This window comes from Hakea prostrata, chromosome 8 (assembly GCF_041222555.1).
Source record: "Hakea prostrata isolate BN-2017 chromosome 8, UWA_Hpros_2, whole genome shotgun sequence".
Classification (NCBI taxonomy): Eukaryota; Viridiplantae; Streptophyta; class Magnoliopsida; order Proteales; family Proteaceae; genus Hakea; species Hakea prostrata.
In genome coordinates, this window is record NC_142607.1 from 39,754,021 (window position 1) to 39,767,467 (window position 13,447).

General features: G+C 37.7%; 2 protein-coding genes across 3 annotated transcripts; one reads left to right on the forward strand and one right to left on the reverse strand.

Moving 5' to 3' along the window:
* The first annotated feature begins 4,507 nt into the window (after positions 1–4,507).
* On the forward strand, positions 4,508–10,271 carry LOC149007835 (uncharacterized). 2 transcript variants are annotated; one of them, XR_016175049.1, is made up of 8 exons: positions 4,508–5,225; positions 6,114–6,200; positions 6,341–6,385; positions 6,477–6,572; positions 6,709–6,810; positions 7,545–7,699; positions 7,782–9,497; positions 9,608–10,271. XR_016175049.1 is itself a non-coding variant. In XM_089165513.1 (7 exons), exons 1-7 carry the CDS (start codon positions 4,647–4,649, stop codon positions 7,861–7,863), a joined length of 1,146 nt encoding a protein of 381 aa, XP_089021639.1. In that variant the 5' UTR covers positions 4,508–4,646; the 3' UTR covers positions 7,864–9,630. The 2 variants fall into 2 exon arrangements, 1 of the variants encoding a protein (XP_089021639.1); XM_089165513.1 differs by having other exon boundaries at positions 7,782–9,630.
* LOC149007836 (putative mannitol dehydrogenase) lies at positions 9,018–12,218 on the reverse strand. The gene is made up of 6 exons (XM_089167167.1): positions 12,068–12,218; positions 10,688–10,808; positions 10,429–10,542; positions 9,662–10,181; positions 9,379–9,532; positions 9,018–9,223 (listed from the first exon to the last, which is right to left on the reverse strand). Exons 1-6 carry the CDS (start codon positions 12,216–12,218, stop codon positions 9,018–9,020), a joined length of 1,266 nt encoding a protein of 421 aa, XP_089023293.1.
* Positions 12,219–13,447: the final 1,229 nt, after the last annotated feature.

The following is a 13,447-nucleotide window of genomic DNA, read 5'->3' on the forward strand; positions in this document are numbered from 1 at the left end:
TATTTGGAAGTTCTCCTTCAAAGCAAAGTACTTTTAACATAAAAGTAATGTCTATTTTCTTGTTTTCTTTTTCTACATTATCACTTGCTCAAAAGAGATGGTAGGTCACCACTTGAAAACTAGAAGATATTCTGAGATGTTAGATTTTTTTTTTGAGAGTCCTTCAAGGGGGCCTACCAGTGTTAAATTTTTTTATATGAAAATGGTCTTCTACTAATCCTATGTGTGGGTTCTGTAATAAATATGTAGAAACCGTCTTGCATTTATTTTTTGAAATGTGACACTAGCATGAAAGTTTGGATAATTGCTCATCTTGGGTTGCATACTAGACTTGTAAATGGATAGCCGAAATCCGCCTCCGAATTCGCATTCGTATTCGTTTAAGGGTATCCGTATCCGAAAATGTTCTTACCGGAAAATATCCGTATCCGTCCGTTAAGCAACCCGATTCGGATTCGGATAATTGCTTATCAGATCGGATAATATCCTGATAAATTTTTATCCGGATAGAGTAAAGTATTTAACATTTTTTCTTTAAAAATAGATGATAATCGGATTCGGATACCGGTAATCGGATTCGGATACCGGTATCGGTAATCGGAAGTTAGAAATTTATAGTAAAAAATGTAAAAAAGTGACAATTATCAATCAATAATCGGATATTTTATCGGATCGGATTATTATCGGATATCCGATAAAGTTTCGGATTCGGATTCGGATGCCTTCTCTAAATTTTTGCCGGATTCGGATTCAGATACTGGATTTGCTAATCGGATTCGGATTCGGATACTGGTGTATTCGAGCCGAATCCGGTCCGTTTACAGGCCTATTGCATACTAGGCGGCTCCATATCACTTATCCTGAGGACTTTGTATTAAGGTATGTCATTGTAATAGATAGAATAAGATCGATCTCTTTTGGGTATTTTTTATTTGTTACCACTACTTGATATTCATTTGACAAGCTAGGAATAAATTACATTTATATTAATAGTAAATTCATCCTCCTAAATTTGAACAGTTGATAAATAACAAAATTTTCTTGGCAGCAGAAGTTTTGGAGTTTGGGAATGGGTGTACTAAATAAATCCAATACCAACAATTTCTTGTTATATCTATTGTGATTTATGAATGAAGAAGTTTCATTAATCCTACTCTAATTTTGGCAGGTATTGAAGAAATAGGAAACAGGCTGAATTGTAGGGTTTTTTTGTTGTGTATATATTACAAGGAGGAAATAGTAGCAATGCATGCAGGAGAAACAACTTAGAAGGACCACTTGCATCTTCTCTCCACTTTTTTTTTTGGGAACCCATCGTCTCTGTATTGCACTTTTGGGTTGCAGTTTGCATGAGAGAGAGAGAGAGAGAGAGAGAGAGAGAGAGAGAGAGAGAGAGAGAGAGGGAGAGAGGGAGAGAGAGAGAGAAATCCTAAAACTGTTGAATAATTAAATTTTGCTAATTCAAACCTCTAAACAATTAATGAACAATTAAATAGAATTGAAAACTTAGTATAACAAATAAATAAAAAAAAAGAAATAACCAAGCCTATTCCTGAACAAAAACAATCTCTCAATACTATTTGTTTAAACCACACCAAATCCTTAAAGCTCAAAAGATTGCATAATTAACAATAGTTTAGTACCTAGAACTTGAAGAAGGATAATCGTCAGAAGAAGGGTAATTGTTAGTCATGATGACATCAAATTCAAAAGGAACAACGAGATACACCTTCGATAACAGAGTTCGAAAATTTGCCTACATCTTCAGGGCTCAGAGGAACCCAACTCCATTATAATGGATAGTAAATATTATAACTTAAAGAAGGTTAAAATTCACCATCGAGTGTATAATTCATTTCAAGGAATAAAAACCACCTAAGAAGAAAAAGGAGAAAATCTAACCCTATTGCAAGAATGCTTATGGGATTTTGTTCGTATGACTCAAGCAACAAATGAATGAACCCAATCAACTAATATACCTTTAGTCTGGCCTAATAAAACATGGCATTGGTTCAAAGAGACCAAACCAAAAAATATAATGAACTCAATAGTTCAATACGAACATAATACATGAGCGAAATAAGAATTACAGATCAACCCACTTCATCCCTTATTGGTGCTATCACTGGCCAACGGCCGGATCGCGGATCACCTCCAATCATCCGATTGCCCGCTTCCGTCCGTCCGGCGATTGAGGCTCCGAATCATCCCTTTTCGGATTCCGTAATTCGTCCGATAAAATATCCGTTTTGTTGATAATTGTCCTTTTTAATTTTTTTAATTTATAATTCCGATCCGCTTCCGATCCGTTCCGCTTCCGTCCGTTTCATCTTTTTAGAAAATGTTAAATACTTTACTCTATTCGGATATTATCCGTCCGATAAGCAATTATCCAATCCTCCGGTTGCTGCGGCGGTCCGTTTTTCGGTGTTTTCGTCGGTCCCTTCGTCGTTCGGGGCGTTCGGTTTCCATTTCGGGTCTGCTATTACTAAAGAATAGATGAAATTATTGAATTTGGTTATCAAAATGTTGGGAATATGGAGCCAATACACTCCATGGGAATTGTTTTTTGTTGGGTCATATGGAAGGACTAAAATTCTTATCTCTTCATAGGGGTTTCCTTCACTTCTCAGATTTCTGACACTTTTTCGTGCATTGTTAGGAGTAGGGGAGGAGTCAAGATTTAACATCGGAAGGGACCAAATAATGATAATGAAATTTCTACCACTAACATTTAAAAAAAAAAGTTATCAAGTATTAATTAAAAATTAATGTTATTTTCTTACAAAGCAAGAGCGAAAAGAGAAAAAACAGAAGGACCTTGTATTTGTTTTCTCCATTATTAAAATTTTTCTCCATTTGAGCTAGAGGGTAAATGTTGATATTTCACACATAGAAAAAGGGTTAGAGGGACATCTCTAGAAAAATTGCAAAAAAATGAGGAGGTAATGGAAAATTTTTTAATTTTTTTTGTTGGGAGTGGGAGTGGGAGTGGGAGCATGTTGCTTTGACCTTAAGGGTGTTTCGCCCATAGTAAGGAGACATATTAGATACACTAAGCTTCGAGGTGACATCATTTGTTGGGCAAAATTATTCAACTCTTAATGAAGAACTACTTAGATTAAAAGACCACTTTTCGATTCATGTAGCATCTTAGGATTCAACAACTCATAGGAGTAGAAGAGGATGTTTGATATGGGATCCAGGAGGGCTTTTTATGGCGATTAAATCCTTTGCATGTCCACGAAGTTTAGTGACAGTATTTGGTCCTAAGAGAGTTTTGCCCATGGTAAGGAGACATATTAGCTACACCAAGCTTCAAAGAGGCATCATTTGTTAGACAAAATTATTCAGCTTTTAATGAAGAACCATTTAGGTTGGAAGACCACTTTTTGATTCATATGAATGCATATTGGGATTCAACAACTCATAGGAGTAGAAGAGGATGTTTGATATGGGATCTAGGAGGGCTTTCCATGGCGGCTAGTTCCTTTGCATGTCCACGAAGTTCAGTGACAATATTTTTCAAGTTAGTTTGGGTCATCATCAATCAGGCATAGTGACTAGGGCCTATAGGCCAAAAATGGGAGGGGAGAAGGTATGATAGAAGTGAATGTTTGAACCCATGACCTTCATGGACTTATTACCTTTACATATAAGGCTGTCAGCATTGTGCTAGAAGCCCATTTTTATAGTTTTTAAATCAATTAGAATGTTGTGGCGTTCTCTACCCTCTTTATTGTAAATCCTTCTCTTTTGGGTTATGCCTTATTTGCAATTCTCTGCAAAGCAGTCCTCTACTCTGGAGTTTGAAAATGGAGTGGGTGAATCATTATTCTTTGTTTAATATATTGAATTTCATTCTAATTTCCTCCCCACTTGTTATCTTTTTATTTTTTATTTTTATCTGCTTGTTTTTTTCTATACTCGATATGATATAATTCTCTTCAGATTTAAAGTAAGATGGTAAGGTGAGAGTCTTTTCGGTTTGGCTCAATTGACAGAAATAAAGTGTTTTGAGTTTGTGTTTACAAAAGTAGCCAAAAGAGTGACCATTATTTGTTTTGACAGTTTTGCCCTTACATTCTTTCTTCCTTAAGGATTTTCTTTGGCCCAAGGAGCTGCAACTCCTAATCCTCATCATCTTCTTCGTTCTACTCTCTGCACTATTATTTTTGTAAACATAAACATAATAGTACCTAATCAAGTGAATTTTTGCGAGGATTTTTCTAGTACAGTGTTTACTCAAAAAAGTTAAAAATATAAGTACACGTTTGACAAAAAAAATTAGCATGATATTAATCCCCCGCGTACCCGGAAAAATCTTTTGGACAGAATTTAACGGCTGATTTGGTCTGAAATTTTCCAAACGAATCACAACGTTTGAGCAAGAATAGTCAATATAGTCAAAGTTCCAATCAGACGGAGACGAGCAGCAACACTGGCGAAATCCAACGATGCAAATCGAGCCCCGAGAAATAAAACCCATTTACGAACCCTAGGCCGCCCAGCCCAAGCCAACGTTTTTGCAAAATCTGCTTTTTTGCCCATAGAAAGAAGCTCTTCGTTTCGCTATTGGCCACTCGAAAAAAAAAATTTAAACTTGGCTTCTTCGCATTGCAGAGGAATTGAAGTGGAAGACAAAAATGGTAGCCATTATGAGCTGTTACCGCTGCAACTCTTTTTCCGGTGCCGCCAGCACCTTCACGCCAATCTCTACTCGAAGTGGTAGACGAGGAAACGCCTTCTCTGTACGAATGGGTCTCAGAGAAGATGCTCCTTCTTTGGCCGTTGTCGGCGTCACAGGTGCAGTTGGTCAGGAGTTTCTCAGTGTTCTGTCTGATCGCGATTTCCCTTATAAGAGCATTCGAATGCTCGCCAGCAAACGTTCTGCTGGTAAAGAAGTGATCTTTGATGACAAATCATACGTCGTCGAAGAATTAACCCCAGAGAGCTTCAATGGAGTTGATATAGCTCTTTTTAGTGCTGGAGGTTCTATAAGTAAGCAATTTGCACCCATCGCGGTCGAGCGCGGAACTATTGTTATTGATAACAGTTCGGCGTTTCGAATGGATGAGAAGGTGCCGCTTGTGATTCCGGAAGTGAATCCGGATGCCATGGCTCAGATTGATCTTGGGTCTGGCAAGGGTGCTATCATTGCGAATCCTAATTGCTCAACAATTATATGTTTGATGGCCGCCACTCCCCTGCATCGCCACGCCAAGGTAAGCAACCCACTCTGTGTGGCATTTATAATTCATGGTGCATTGTTCAATATTGGTGCGTTTGAATGGTTAGATTTGCAATTGGGAATTCTTAAAATAGATTATCTTTTACTGAAATAAAGACAGCAGAAAGAGACATTTCTAGCTCTGTAAAAATATAAACTCAATTTTAGTAGATTAACTTGGCCTCATCATGCTGACAACAGGGCAATACTTGATATTATCACTGTAGGAATTTTGTGAAACCTTGAAGGTAAATTACACCCTATTTGAAAAAAAGGAATTGTATCAAAGATTGACATGACTGGGTAAGAGATTTTTCATCAGGAAGGTACATGGCCATTATATTGGAAATTATTGAAATTTGGGGTTGAATAATCAGGCCAAAGCTGGAGGTTTTATTTGACCTGGTTGTGGGCAATGAGTCTTTGACAATGCTACCATAACGGAATTGGGTTTTACTTCTACATTGTAGTATCTACTGGTACTGGCTTTATACATTTGTTTGGTGCTAGCTTTAGTGCTTAACAGCCTTCAGTGCACGGTGGATTTGGTGTCTTGTCATAGTGTAGTTTTAGATGGCTTAACCCATTCTGTTTTGTTTAATAAACGAAAGATCAGATACCAGGTGATATGCAAGACTTATTCTTTTTCCTGCTTTATGGCTGATGAATAGATCCAGCAGTTTGACTGTCTTTAAAATATCTCTGGTCCTTGAGATATTTATTATACATTAATTATTGAGTTTTCATAATCATTTAAATAAAAGAAAAAATTCTTCTTGTTGTTCGTGGATGACAAACTAACTGGGTGGATGGTGATCACAAGTTTCAAATGACATAGTGAACAATCCCAGCATGCCCTTATGAATGATATTGGTACTTTCAGGTATTACGAATGGTTGTTAGCACATACCAGGCTGCTAGTGGTGCTGGTGCTGCTGCAATGGAAGAGCTCGTTCAACAAACTCGTGAGGTTTTATTCTACTCCACTAAGACTCTTAATGCCTTTTCTTTTTCCTTTCTTTCTGTCGATTTTTTGGGTCCAATAATGATAATTTTAAATGCTGAATCATATCATACTTACAAAATGGGAATTCTAATTTGTGTAATAAGGTTCTAGAAGACAAACAGCCAACCTGTAACATTTTTAAGGAACAGGTATGTTTCTGTTTCAAATATAGCAAGATTGATATTAAAACATTCCATATGATCACAGTGGTTCACCACTTAATGCCTACAATTTATGCAGTATGCTTTTAATCTGTTCTCACACAATGCACCTGTTCTCTCCAATGGGTACAATGAGGAGGAAATGAAGTTAGTAAAAGAAACAAGAAAAATTTGGGTATGTAACTATGTATCAGCACAAAGTGCTAGTTTTCTCAGTTATTAAAGTTGCTCAGCTTTCTTCTTTTCTTTCTTTGTTAGTGTAGGCCATAGGCCATCTAATTTATGTAAAATCTTTCTAAATTTAAATGCAGAATGACCACAGCATCAAGGTGACTGCCACGTGCATACGAGTTCCTGTGATGCGGGCACATGCTGAGAGTGTTAACCTGCAGTTTGAGAAGCCACTTGATGAGGTAAGACTGTTGAAATATTGGTTAGACAAAAAGTCACCTAAGATGTCAATTCTCAGACCAATACAGCTAAAGGATGTTACTATGTATCTACTGCCATCCTCTTGTGCACATGACTCAAAGTTGCTTAAGATATCAATTCTTTAATCAATACTGGTAGAGGAGGATTACAAGTAATTTATGTTGGCATCCTCTTGACCTCTTCATGGGTTCTAAATTTGTAATTTGGTATTTACTGGTACTACATTATCTTCACCTCCTCACTTGACCTTGCTTATTTCATTCTATGGTCCTTCTTGGCCAGAAAGTATCTTCTGTTTCAGTATTTCCTACTTCAGTCTTTCCATCTGACTTCAAGCTGCTCAGCAAGTAAGAAAGTGTGTTTGACAAACAGGTGACCAAATTCCTTGCATTGTAAGCTATAGATGCTTTCAAGCAAATTGAAGTTTCGATAGTTGTCTCCCTACAGAAAGCAATTAAAAAAGGAAAAAAATTGTCTAGGATTAGTTATGATGTTGCCTCGACCATTGCCTAACTTAAATTATGTCATGATTGATTTTTAGCATCATACTTTTCCCTAGGTGTTATCTCAACCTCTTGAGACTTGGATGTTGCTTGAATTTGAAGCCAATTACCAGAGAATATCATGCATGAAACTTCCACTGATCTCTCCCCACCTTCTTGATATATATTCTGATTTCACTATACTATGAATCCATGTTGTTGTCATTGTGTAGGACACTGCTAGGGATATTTTGAAGAGAGCTGCTGGTGTAGTTGTTATTGATGAGCGAGCTTCCAATAATTTCCCCACCCCTTTGAAGGTGTCAAACAAAGACGATGTTGCAGTTGGCAGAATACGCCAGGATTTGTCTCAGGAAGGAAATCATGGGTAAGACCAATCAACATCACAATTTTTCCTACATGTTTCCTTCCATATAACCCTATATACTGAACAGAGAATCTCCAAACAGGTTGGACGTCTTTGTTTGTGGGGATCAAATACGCAAGGGAGCTGCTCTTAATGCGGTTCAGATTGCAGAGATGCTGGTGTAGTTAGGACATGGTTTTGGAAATAAATCCTCATTTGGAGATGTTTCAGTTCAGATGTGAATACCTATAGGTGGAAAGATGAAAGCAATTTCGGGAGATTTATGTTGTATTATCCTGAAGCAATTTTGAGAGAATCAGCATTTTGTAGTACTTGTTTATCATTTATATTTTGAGGCTGTAGTTAATAAATTATGAGTTGACTAATTAGTGTCAAATGTATGATCTGAAGATGACCGCTGTTGGAGCAAATTCATTTTAAAGTGAATGCATCATGTATTTTTGTGCTTCATTTTATTTCCATAGGCTTATTTTTCTTTTTCTTGAACATGGTATAGTTTGTCCAGGATGAATTGAAATTAAGATTTACTGAATTTATTTGAAAATTTTCAATGCCTTTAAAATCAACTGATTCATTTTCATCGTTTTGAGGTCTTCATTTTTATTTTATGAAATTTACCCATTGCAGCTTCATTATTCTGCACAAACACAATTTCAAGGTATTATTACACATTTCATCTTCCTTTTGACTGTTTGAAATTCTTTCTTGTAGAATGTTGATGCTGGTGCAGCAAAGGAGCGTATGGCATATTTAGTCAAGGTACAAGCTTCTCTACCTGAAAGTATGTTATCAAATTCTTGAGCTTTCAGCTTCCTGTTTAAATATATATTTATTTATTTATTTTGGGTGGAATTCATGGAGAGGAAATAGAATTATACATGGTTGATTTGATTGAGGTACAAGAATCACAATCCAGAAGATTTTATTTGCTGGCATTGACCCTCCAAAGGGAGATCAGTTGCTGCCAATAGGCTCAGGTTTCCTGGTTTACATAGAAGCAACTTCCATTTCCCCTGACCAAATCAGTTTCTTTATTTGAAGTATTTCGGGTGTTTGCTGATCTTATCTCTTTGTGATGTGTCTGAGACAATATCGCAGGAAGTTGCCATATAACAAAAATTCATTTCCTAGCAAATTAAATTATCATCATTATTAAAAGTATTACTACAAAACTAAATTAACCAGGATCTCCACCTCATTTTACCTACCTAACCATATAATAAACCACCGTTTCCTTACAAAGATTATTTGCTCGTGCACCCACTTATAACCCCAAGTAAACAAGGACTTGCAAAACGAATCATAACTTAAATGGCGATTACATCTTAGAATTCAAGGTATTAGCTATATCAATGACAAATCGGTATCTAATGTCTCCTTCTGCAAGTCGGTCCATAGCAGTGTTGATATAGTCCATCGATATGAGTTCAATATCTGCTTGTATGTTGTGTTCCCCTGCAAAATCCATCATTTCTTGGGTTTCTTTCAATCCTCCAGCTCCACTTCCACCAATAAGCTTCCTTCCTGTTATCCAAAATGAAAGGTTTCTTTCTCAAATATTGTTTTGGTTCACTATAGACTTGCTAGCTAGATAGATACTTTTATTTGTAGATCATGATGGATGTTGCAGCATGGAAATTAAACAAAAGCTTTGAGAAATATGTTGTATGTTTACTTACCCATAAGTAATGGAAATGTAGGCACCTCCAGTGGCTTTACTGATCCACCCACCACCACTAGCTTCCCATGAGGCTTCAGAAGATCAAGCAACGGTGCCACAGGGTGTGGTGCAGAAACGGTATCAATGATGCCATTCAATGTTCCGATCGCAGCCTACATGATTCAGTTCAAACATATATAGATGGTTAGTTTTGTTGAAAAATCTCATGACCTAAATTATACATGCAGGGTTTGTAGCTGAGCTGAAGCACTACTGAATCAAGCAATTTGATTAAGCTCCACCTTCATCTGGTCCGAGTCCTTGCTGACCAAGAATACATCAGCTCCAAGTCTTTCAATGGCTTCCTTCTTCTTGCTTGGTGATGTACTTATCACAGTGACCTTCATGCCTAAGGCCTTAGCAAACTTCACAGCCACATGCCCAAGTCCACCTAAACCCACCACTCCCAAATGCATTCCGGACTTGTCGATTCCATAGTATTTCATGGGACTGTATACAGTAATTCCTGCACACAGCAACGGAGCTCCGGCATCTAATGGCATATTTTCAGGTATGCGAATGACAAAGTGCTCATTAACCACGATGATATCGGAGTATCCACCGTAGTTTTTCTTTCCAGTGCCGCCGAAATCAAACATGGTGTATGTACTTTCTGCTTTGGGACAATAGGGCTCCAATTCCTGTTGGCAGTTTTCACAAGAACGACATGTACCAACTAGGTTCCCCACTCCTACTTTGTCTCCTACCTTGAATTTCTTTACATTGCATCCAACTTGTGTGACCACTCCTGTGATCTCATGCCTGAGTTCAATTAAACGACCAATATTAATTGTTAAAAGGGCATCGGAAGAGTTTAAGAACGAATTTGCTTCCAACTAGTATTTATAGACAATATTAGGGCTCATTACACTGTTGGATCATAACCAATCTATAATGGCCTATATTAGAACATAAGTTGCATATAACTCAAATATCTCAACATTAATGAAACTAGAACTTCGACGAGAAGAGGTAAATCATTGATCAAGAAGCATAAATGGATACATACCCAGGAACAACAGGGAAGACACCATGTCCAAATTCAGCCCTAGTAACGTGAAGGTCTGCATGGCAGATTCCACAGTAAAGTATCTTAATAGTAACATCTTCAGCTCCATTTGCCCTGTAAAATTAAGAATGCCATTAGCTCTCAAATCATAGTCATTCAGGGATTGACAGAATATAATGCCAATAAGTTGTCTTTTAAAACAAAATGTAATAAATCAGGGTAGATAATTATAGACTATAGATATACATATATAGACTACCTTCTGGTGAACTGAAATGGCGAGAGGATTCCAGAGGAGTCTCTTGCTGCCCATCCCAATGCTTCCTGTGTGTGCTCTTCTCCTCCTTGAATGTTAGACATTTTACAACCAGTTTTGATAGCTAGAACAATGAAATTGACAAGTACAAAGAGACCAGAAACGATTAATCTGTGCTTTCTTAGTATCTGTGTGAGTTTCCCTTCTCTATGGGGATCTATGTTTCCGTTGTTTATATAAGGAGAATTCAAGGTAGCAATTTGCGTAATACGTGACGTTGTTTATATAAGGAGAATTCAAGGTAGCGACCGTAGCGTTTTGCGTAATACGTGACGTATTATGCTTTAAATGGCAAATTCATTACGTGCCAGGTGACTTGGACTTTTTCCATATTATATATTATATTGGTCAATATGAAGAATTCCTCTTTGAAAAAAAAAAAGTATGAATATTTCTTCCATTCCACTCACGAAGGGAAGGACTTGAAACCAAGGTCCGACATGTCGGTCCGTGTCGGACTGTGGCGACACAGCGAGTCGGGCGACATGTAGCGACATTTGAATGTAAAGACAACCGGTAATTAATGTGTGATTGGACAGGTATTTTAAAATTTTAATGTGTGATTGGACAGGTATTTTACTTTTACCATTTTACCTTTAATTAATGCAATATAAAGACAAAAAAGGAACTGAAGGTGACTTTAACTTCAACGGATTTTCAAAATATAATTTTCCACAAAACATTAAACATTTAATCCCTGTCTCCGCCCTCCCCCCCAGTCTTATTTAATCGCCCTCCCTTCATCTTCTTCACGCTTCTCCATCGTGGGTGCCGGGGTTTGAAGGTTTGAATAACTCAAAAACAGCGTGGCGGAAACAAGTCGCCGGGGGTCCGCCTTCTCTTCTTCCGGGGGAGATATGGTTTCGCCTTTCCGGTTTCCGATAAACCATTTTATCGTGTCGTTGGGGGGTTTCGTGTTGCCCCCCCCCTCCACCGTCTTGCTTGAAACCAAGGTCCGACATGTCGGACGTCGCCGTGTCGGTGGTTGGCGACACCACCGACACGGCGACATATCGCCCATGGTCGGCGATTTTTTGGGTGATGAAACTTCAATTGCACGGTACTATCATATCCTATCAATTAATGAAAACGAGTTAAAAACTTAAAATATTTGAAATATCACTCTTTCCGATTTTGATGGGACATCTTTACTCAACATTTTCTACCCATTAAATATTTAAAAATAAAAAACTAACAGTCACACGTGAACGCAACAAACAAAATGCCCTTTATCTTGGTTTTCTTTATCTCTCTCTCTCTCTCTCGTTCTTGGTTTGTCAATGGTGATGGAAGGTTTTCGGTCGACTTCGCAGAACATCGGACCTAGGTTTCTCTGCAATCGCTGAGGCCACCAATGGTCTGAATACCGTTCTCCCAGGGATTCCGATGGTCTTGGCACCCACAAAGCCTCCATCGCCACCGGCAAGTACATCTCCCTGCCTCCACTCTGGGATACCGGATACGCAAGTGGCATCGTCGTTGGAATGGCCCCTAAGGCTCACCTACCGTCTCTGTTGGTCTGTTTTCGTCTCTGCTTCAGCCGGAGTCGATGAAACTTCAACGAAATGTCGCCCAATTGGCGATATATGCCGATAAGTCGGCGACTTAATGTAAAATTGGTGTTGCTGGGGGGTTTCGTGTTGCCCCCCAACGACATGGCAAAAAATCGCCCCGTGCTTGAAACTTGCTTTCGAGTTCGCATCCACATATGTCCGATTACTAATAGGATGCGGATATGGTATACTCTTTTTTTACCAATAATTATCCGTCCGATAAAATAATCCGATTAAGCTATTTATTAGATTTATTTTTCTTATTTTTATAAACTTTTTTACTTGTGATATGTGACTATTTTTATGGATTTTCTACTAAAATAACTACCAAAGTTGTTAAATTCTTAAATTTCAAACCTAGCCCTCACAAATAAAATGGCAAAGATATAAACAAGTAGTTGAAAACCTTGTATTCAATCTTTAATCAATGCCCATTCTAAAGAAAATAACTATTTGATTATTATCCGAAACGACTGAATCCGTCCGAAAATCGATAGGATATTATCCGAATCTGTCTGAATATAATGGGATGTGGATATGGTATTACAACTATCCGATCCGAATCCGGTCCGTTTTACACCCCTACAAGGAAGAAGGAAGAAACTTCTAGGCATGTGCATCCGAATCGTTTTGCACTTGTCAAAAATTAACTTGATACCACCCAAGTGGTGATCAAAACATTTGCAACTATCTTTCTTTAGTTTTCAACTAGGTTTATTTTCATGAGGCAACTCAGTTTGTAGTATGGTGGAAGTTTATGTAAAAACTACCAATTCATCCAAAATTTAAAGTCTTTTTCTAGCGTGTTTTGCATGCAAGGTTACCCGTCAGAGCCAAACTTGCTCAATGGACAATAATCCAACCTGAATGTGTATTATGTGGGAAGGAAATTGAAACCATATGGCATATTTTTATATCATGTGATTGGCAAAAGAATTCATACTACTGGATCATTAGGCTTGCGGAAGGAAGATTGGAATGATACATCTCTTCTGAGCATGTGTCAAAACTTCCTTCCCAAATGGATAAGTCAAAAGCTACCTGGCTATTCTCAATTTTCATGATCACTTGTTATTTCATCTGGCAAGAAATAAACTCTTAGGCATTTACACAAAAGAGGCTCAACCCATTGATGGTACTCTTTCAAGTA

Coding starts and splice junctions, on each gene's coding strand:
- LOC149007835 (XM_089165513.1), top strand. CDS start 4,647: ATGGTAGCCATTATGAGCTGTTACCGCTGCAACTCTTTTTCCGGTGCC. Junction 6,811..7,544: donor TTGAGAAGCCACTTGATGAG/GTAAGACTGTTG, acceptor GTCATTGTGTAG/GACACTGCTAGGGATATTTT. Junction 7,700..7,781: donor TCTCAGGAAGGAAATCATGG/GTAAGACCAATC, acceptor ATCTCCAAACAG/GTTGGACGTCTTTGTTTGTG.
- LOC149007836 (XM_089167167.1), bottom strand. CDS start 12,218: ATGCCACTTGCGTATCCGGTATCCCAGAGTGGAGGCAGGGAGATGTAC. Junction 10,809..12,067: donor GCGATTGCAGAGAAACCTAG/GTCCGATGTTCT, acceptor TCATTGTTCTAG/CTATCAAAACTGGTTGTAAA. Junction 9,224..9,378: donor TACATTTCCATTACTTATGG/GTAAGTAAACAT, acceptor TTTGGATAACAG/GAAGGAAGCTTATTGGTGGA.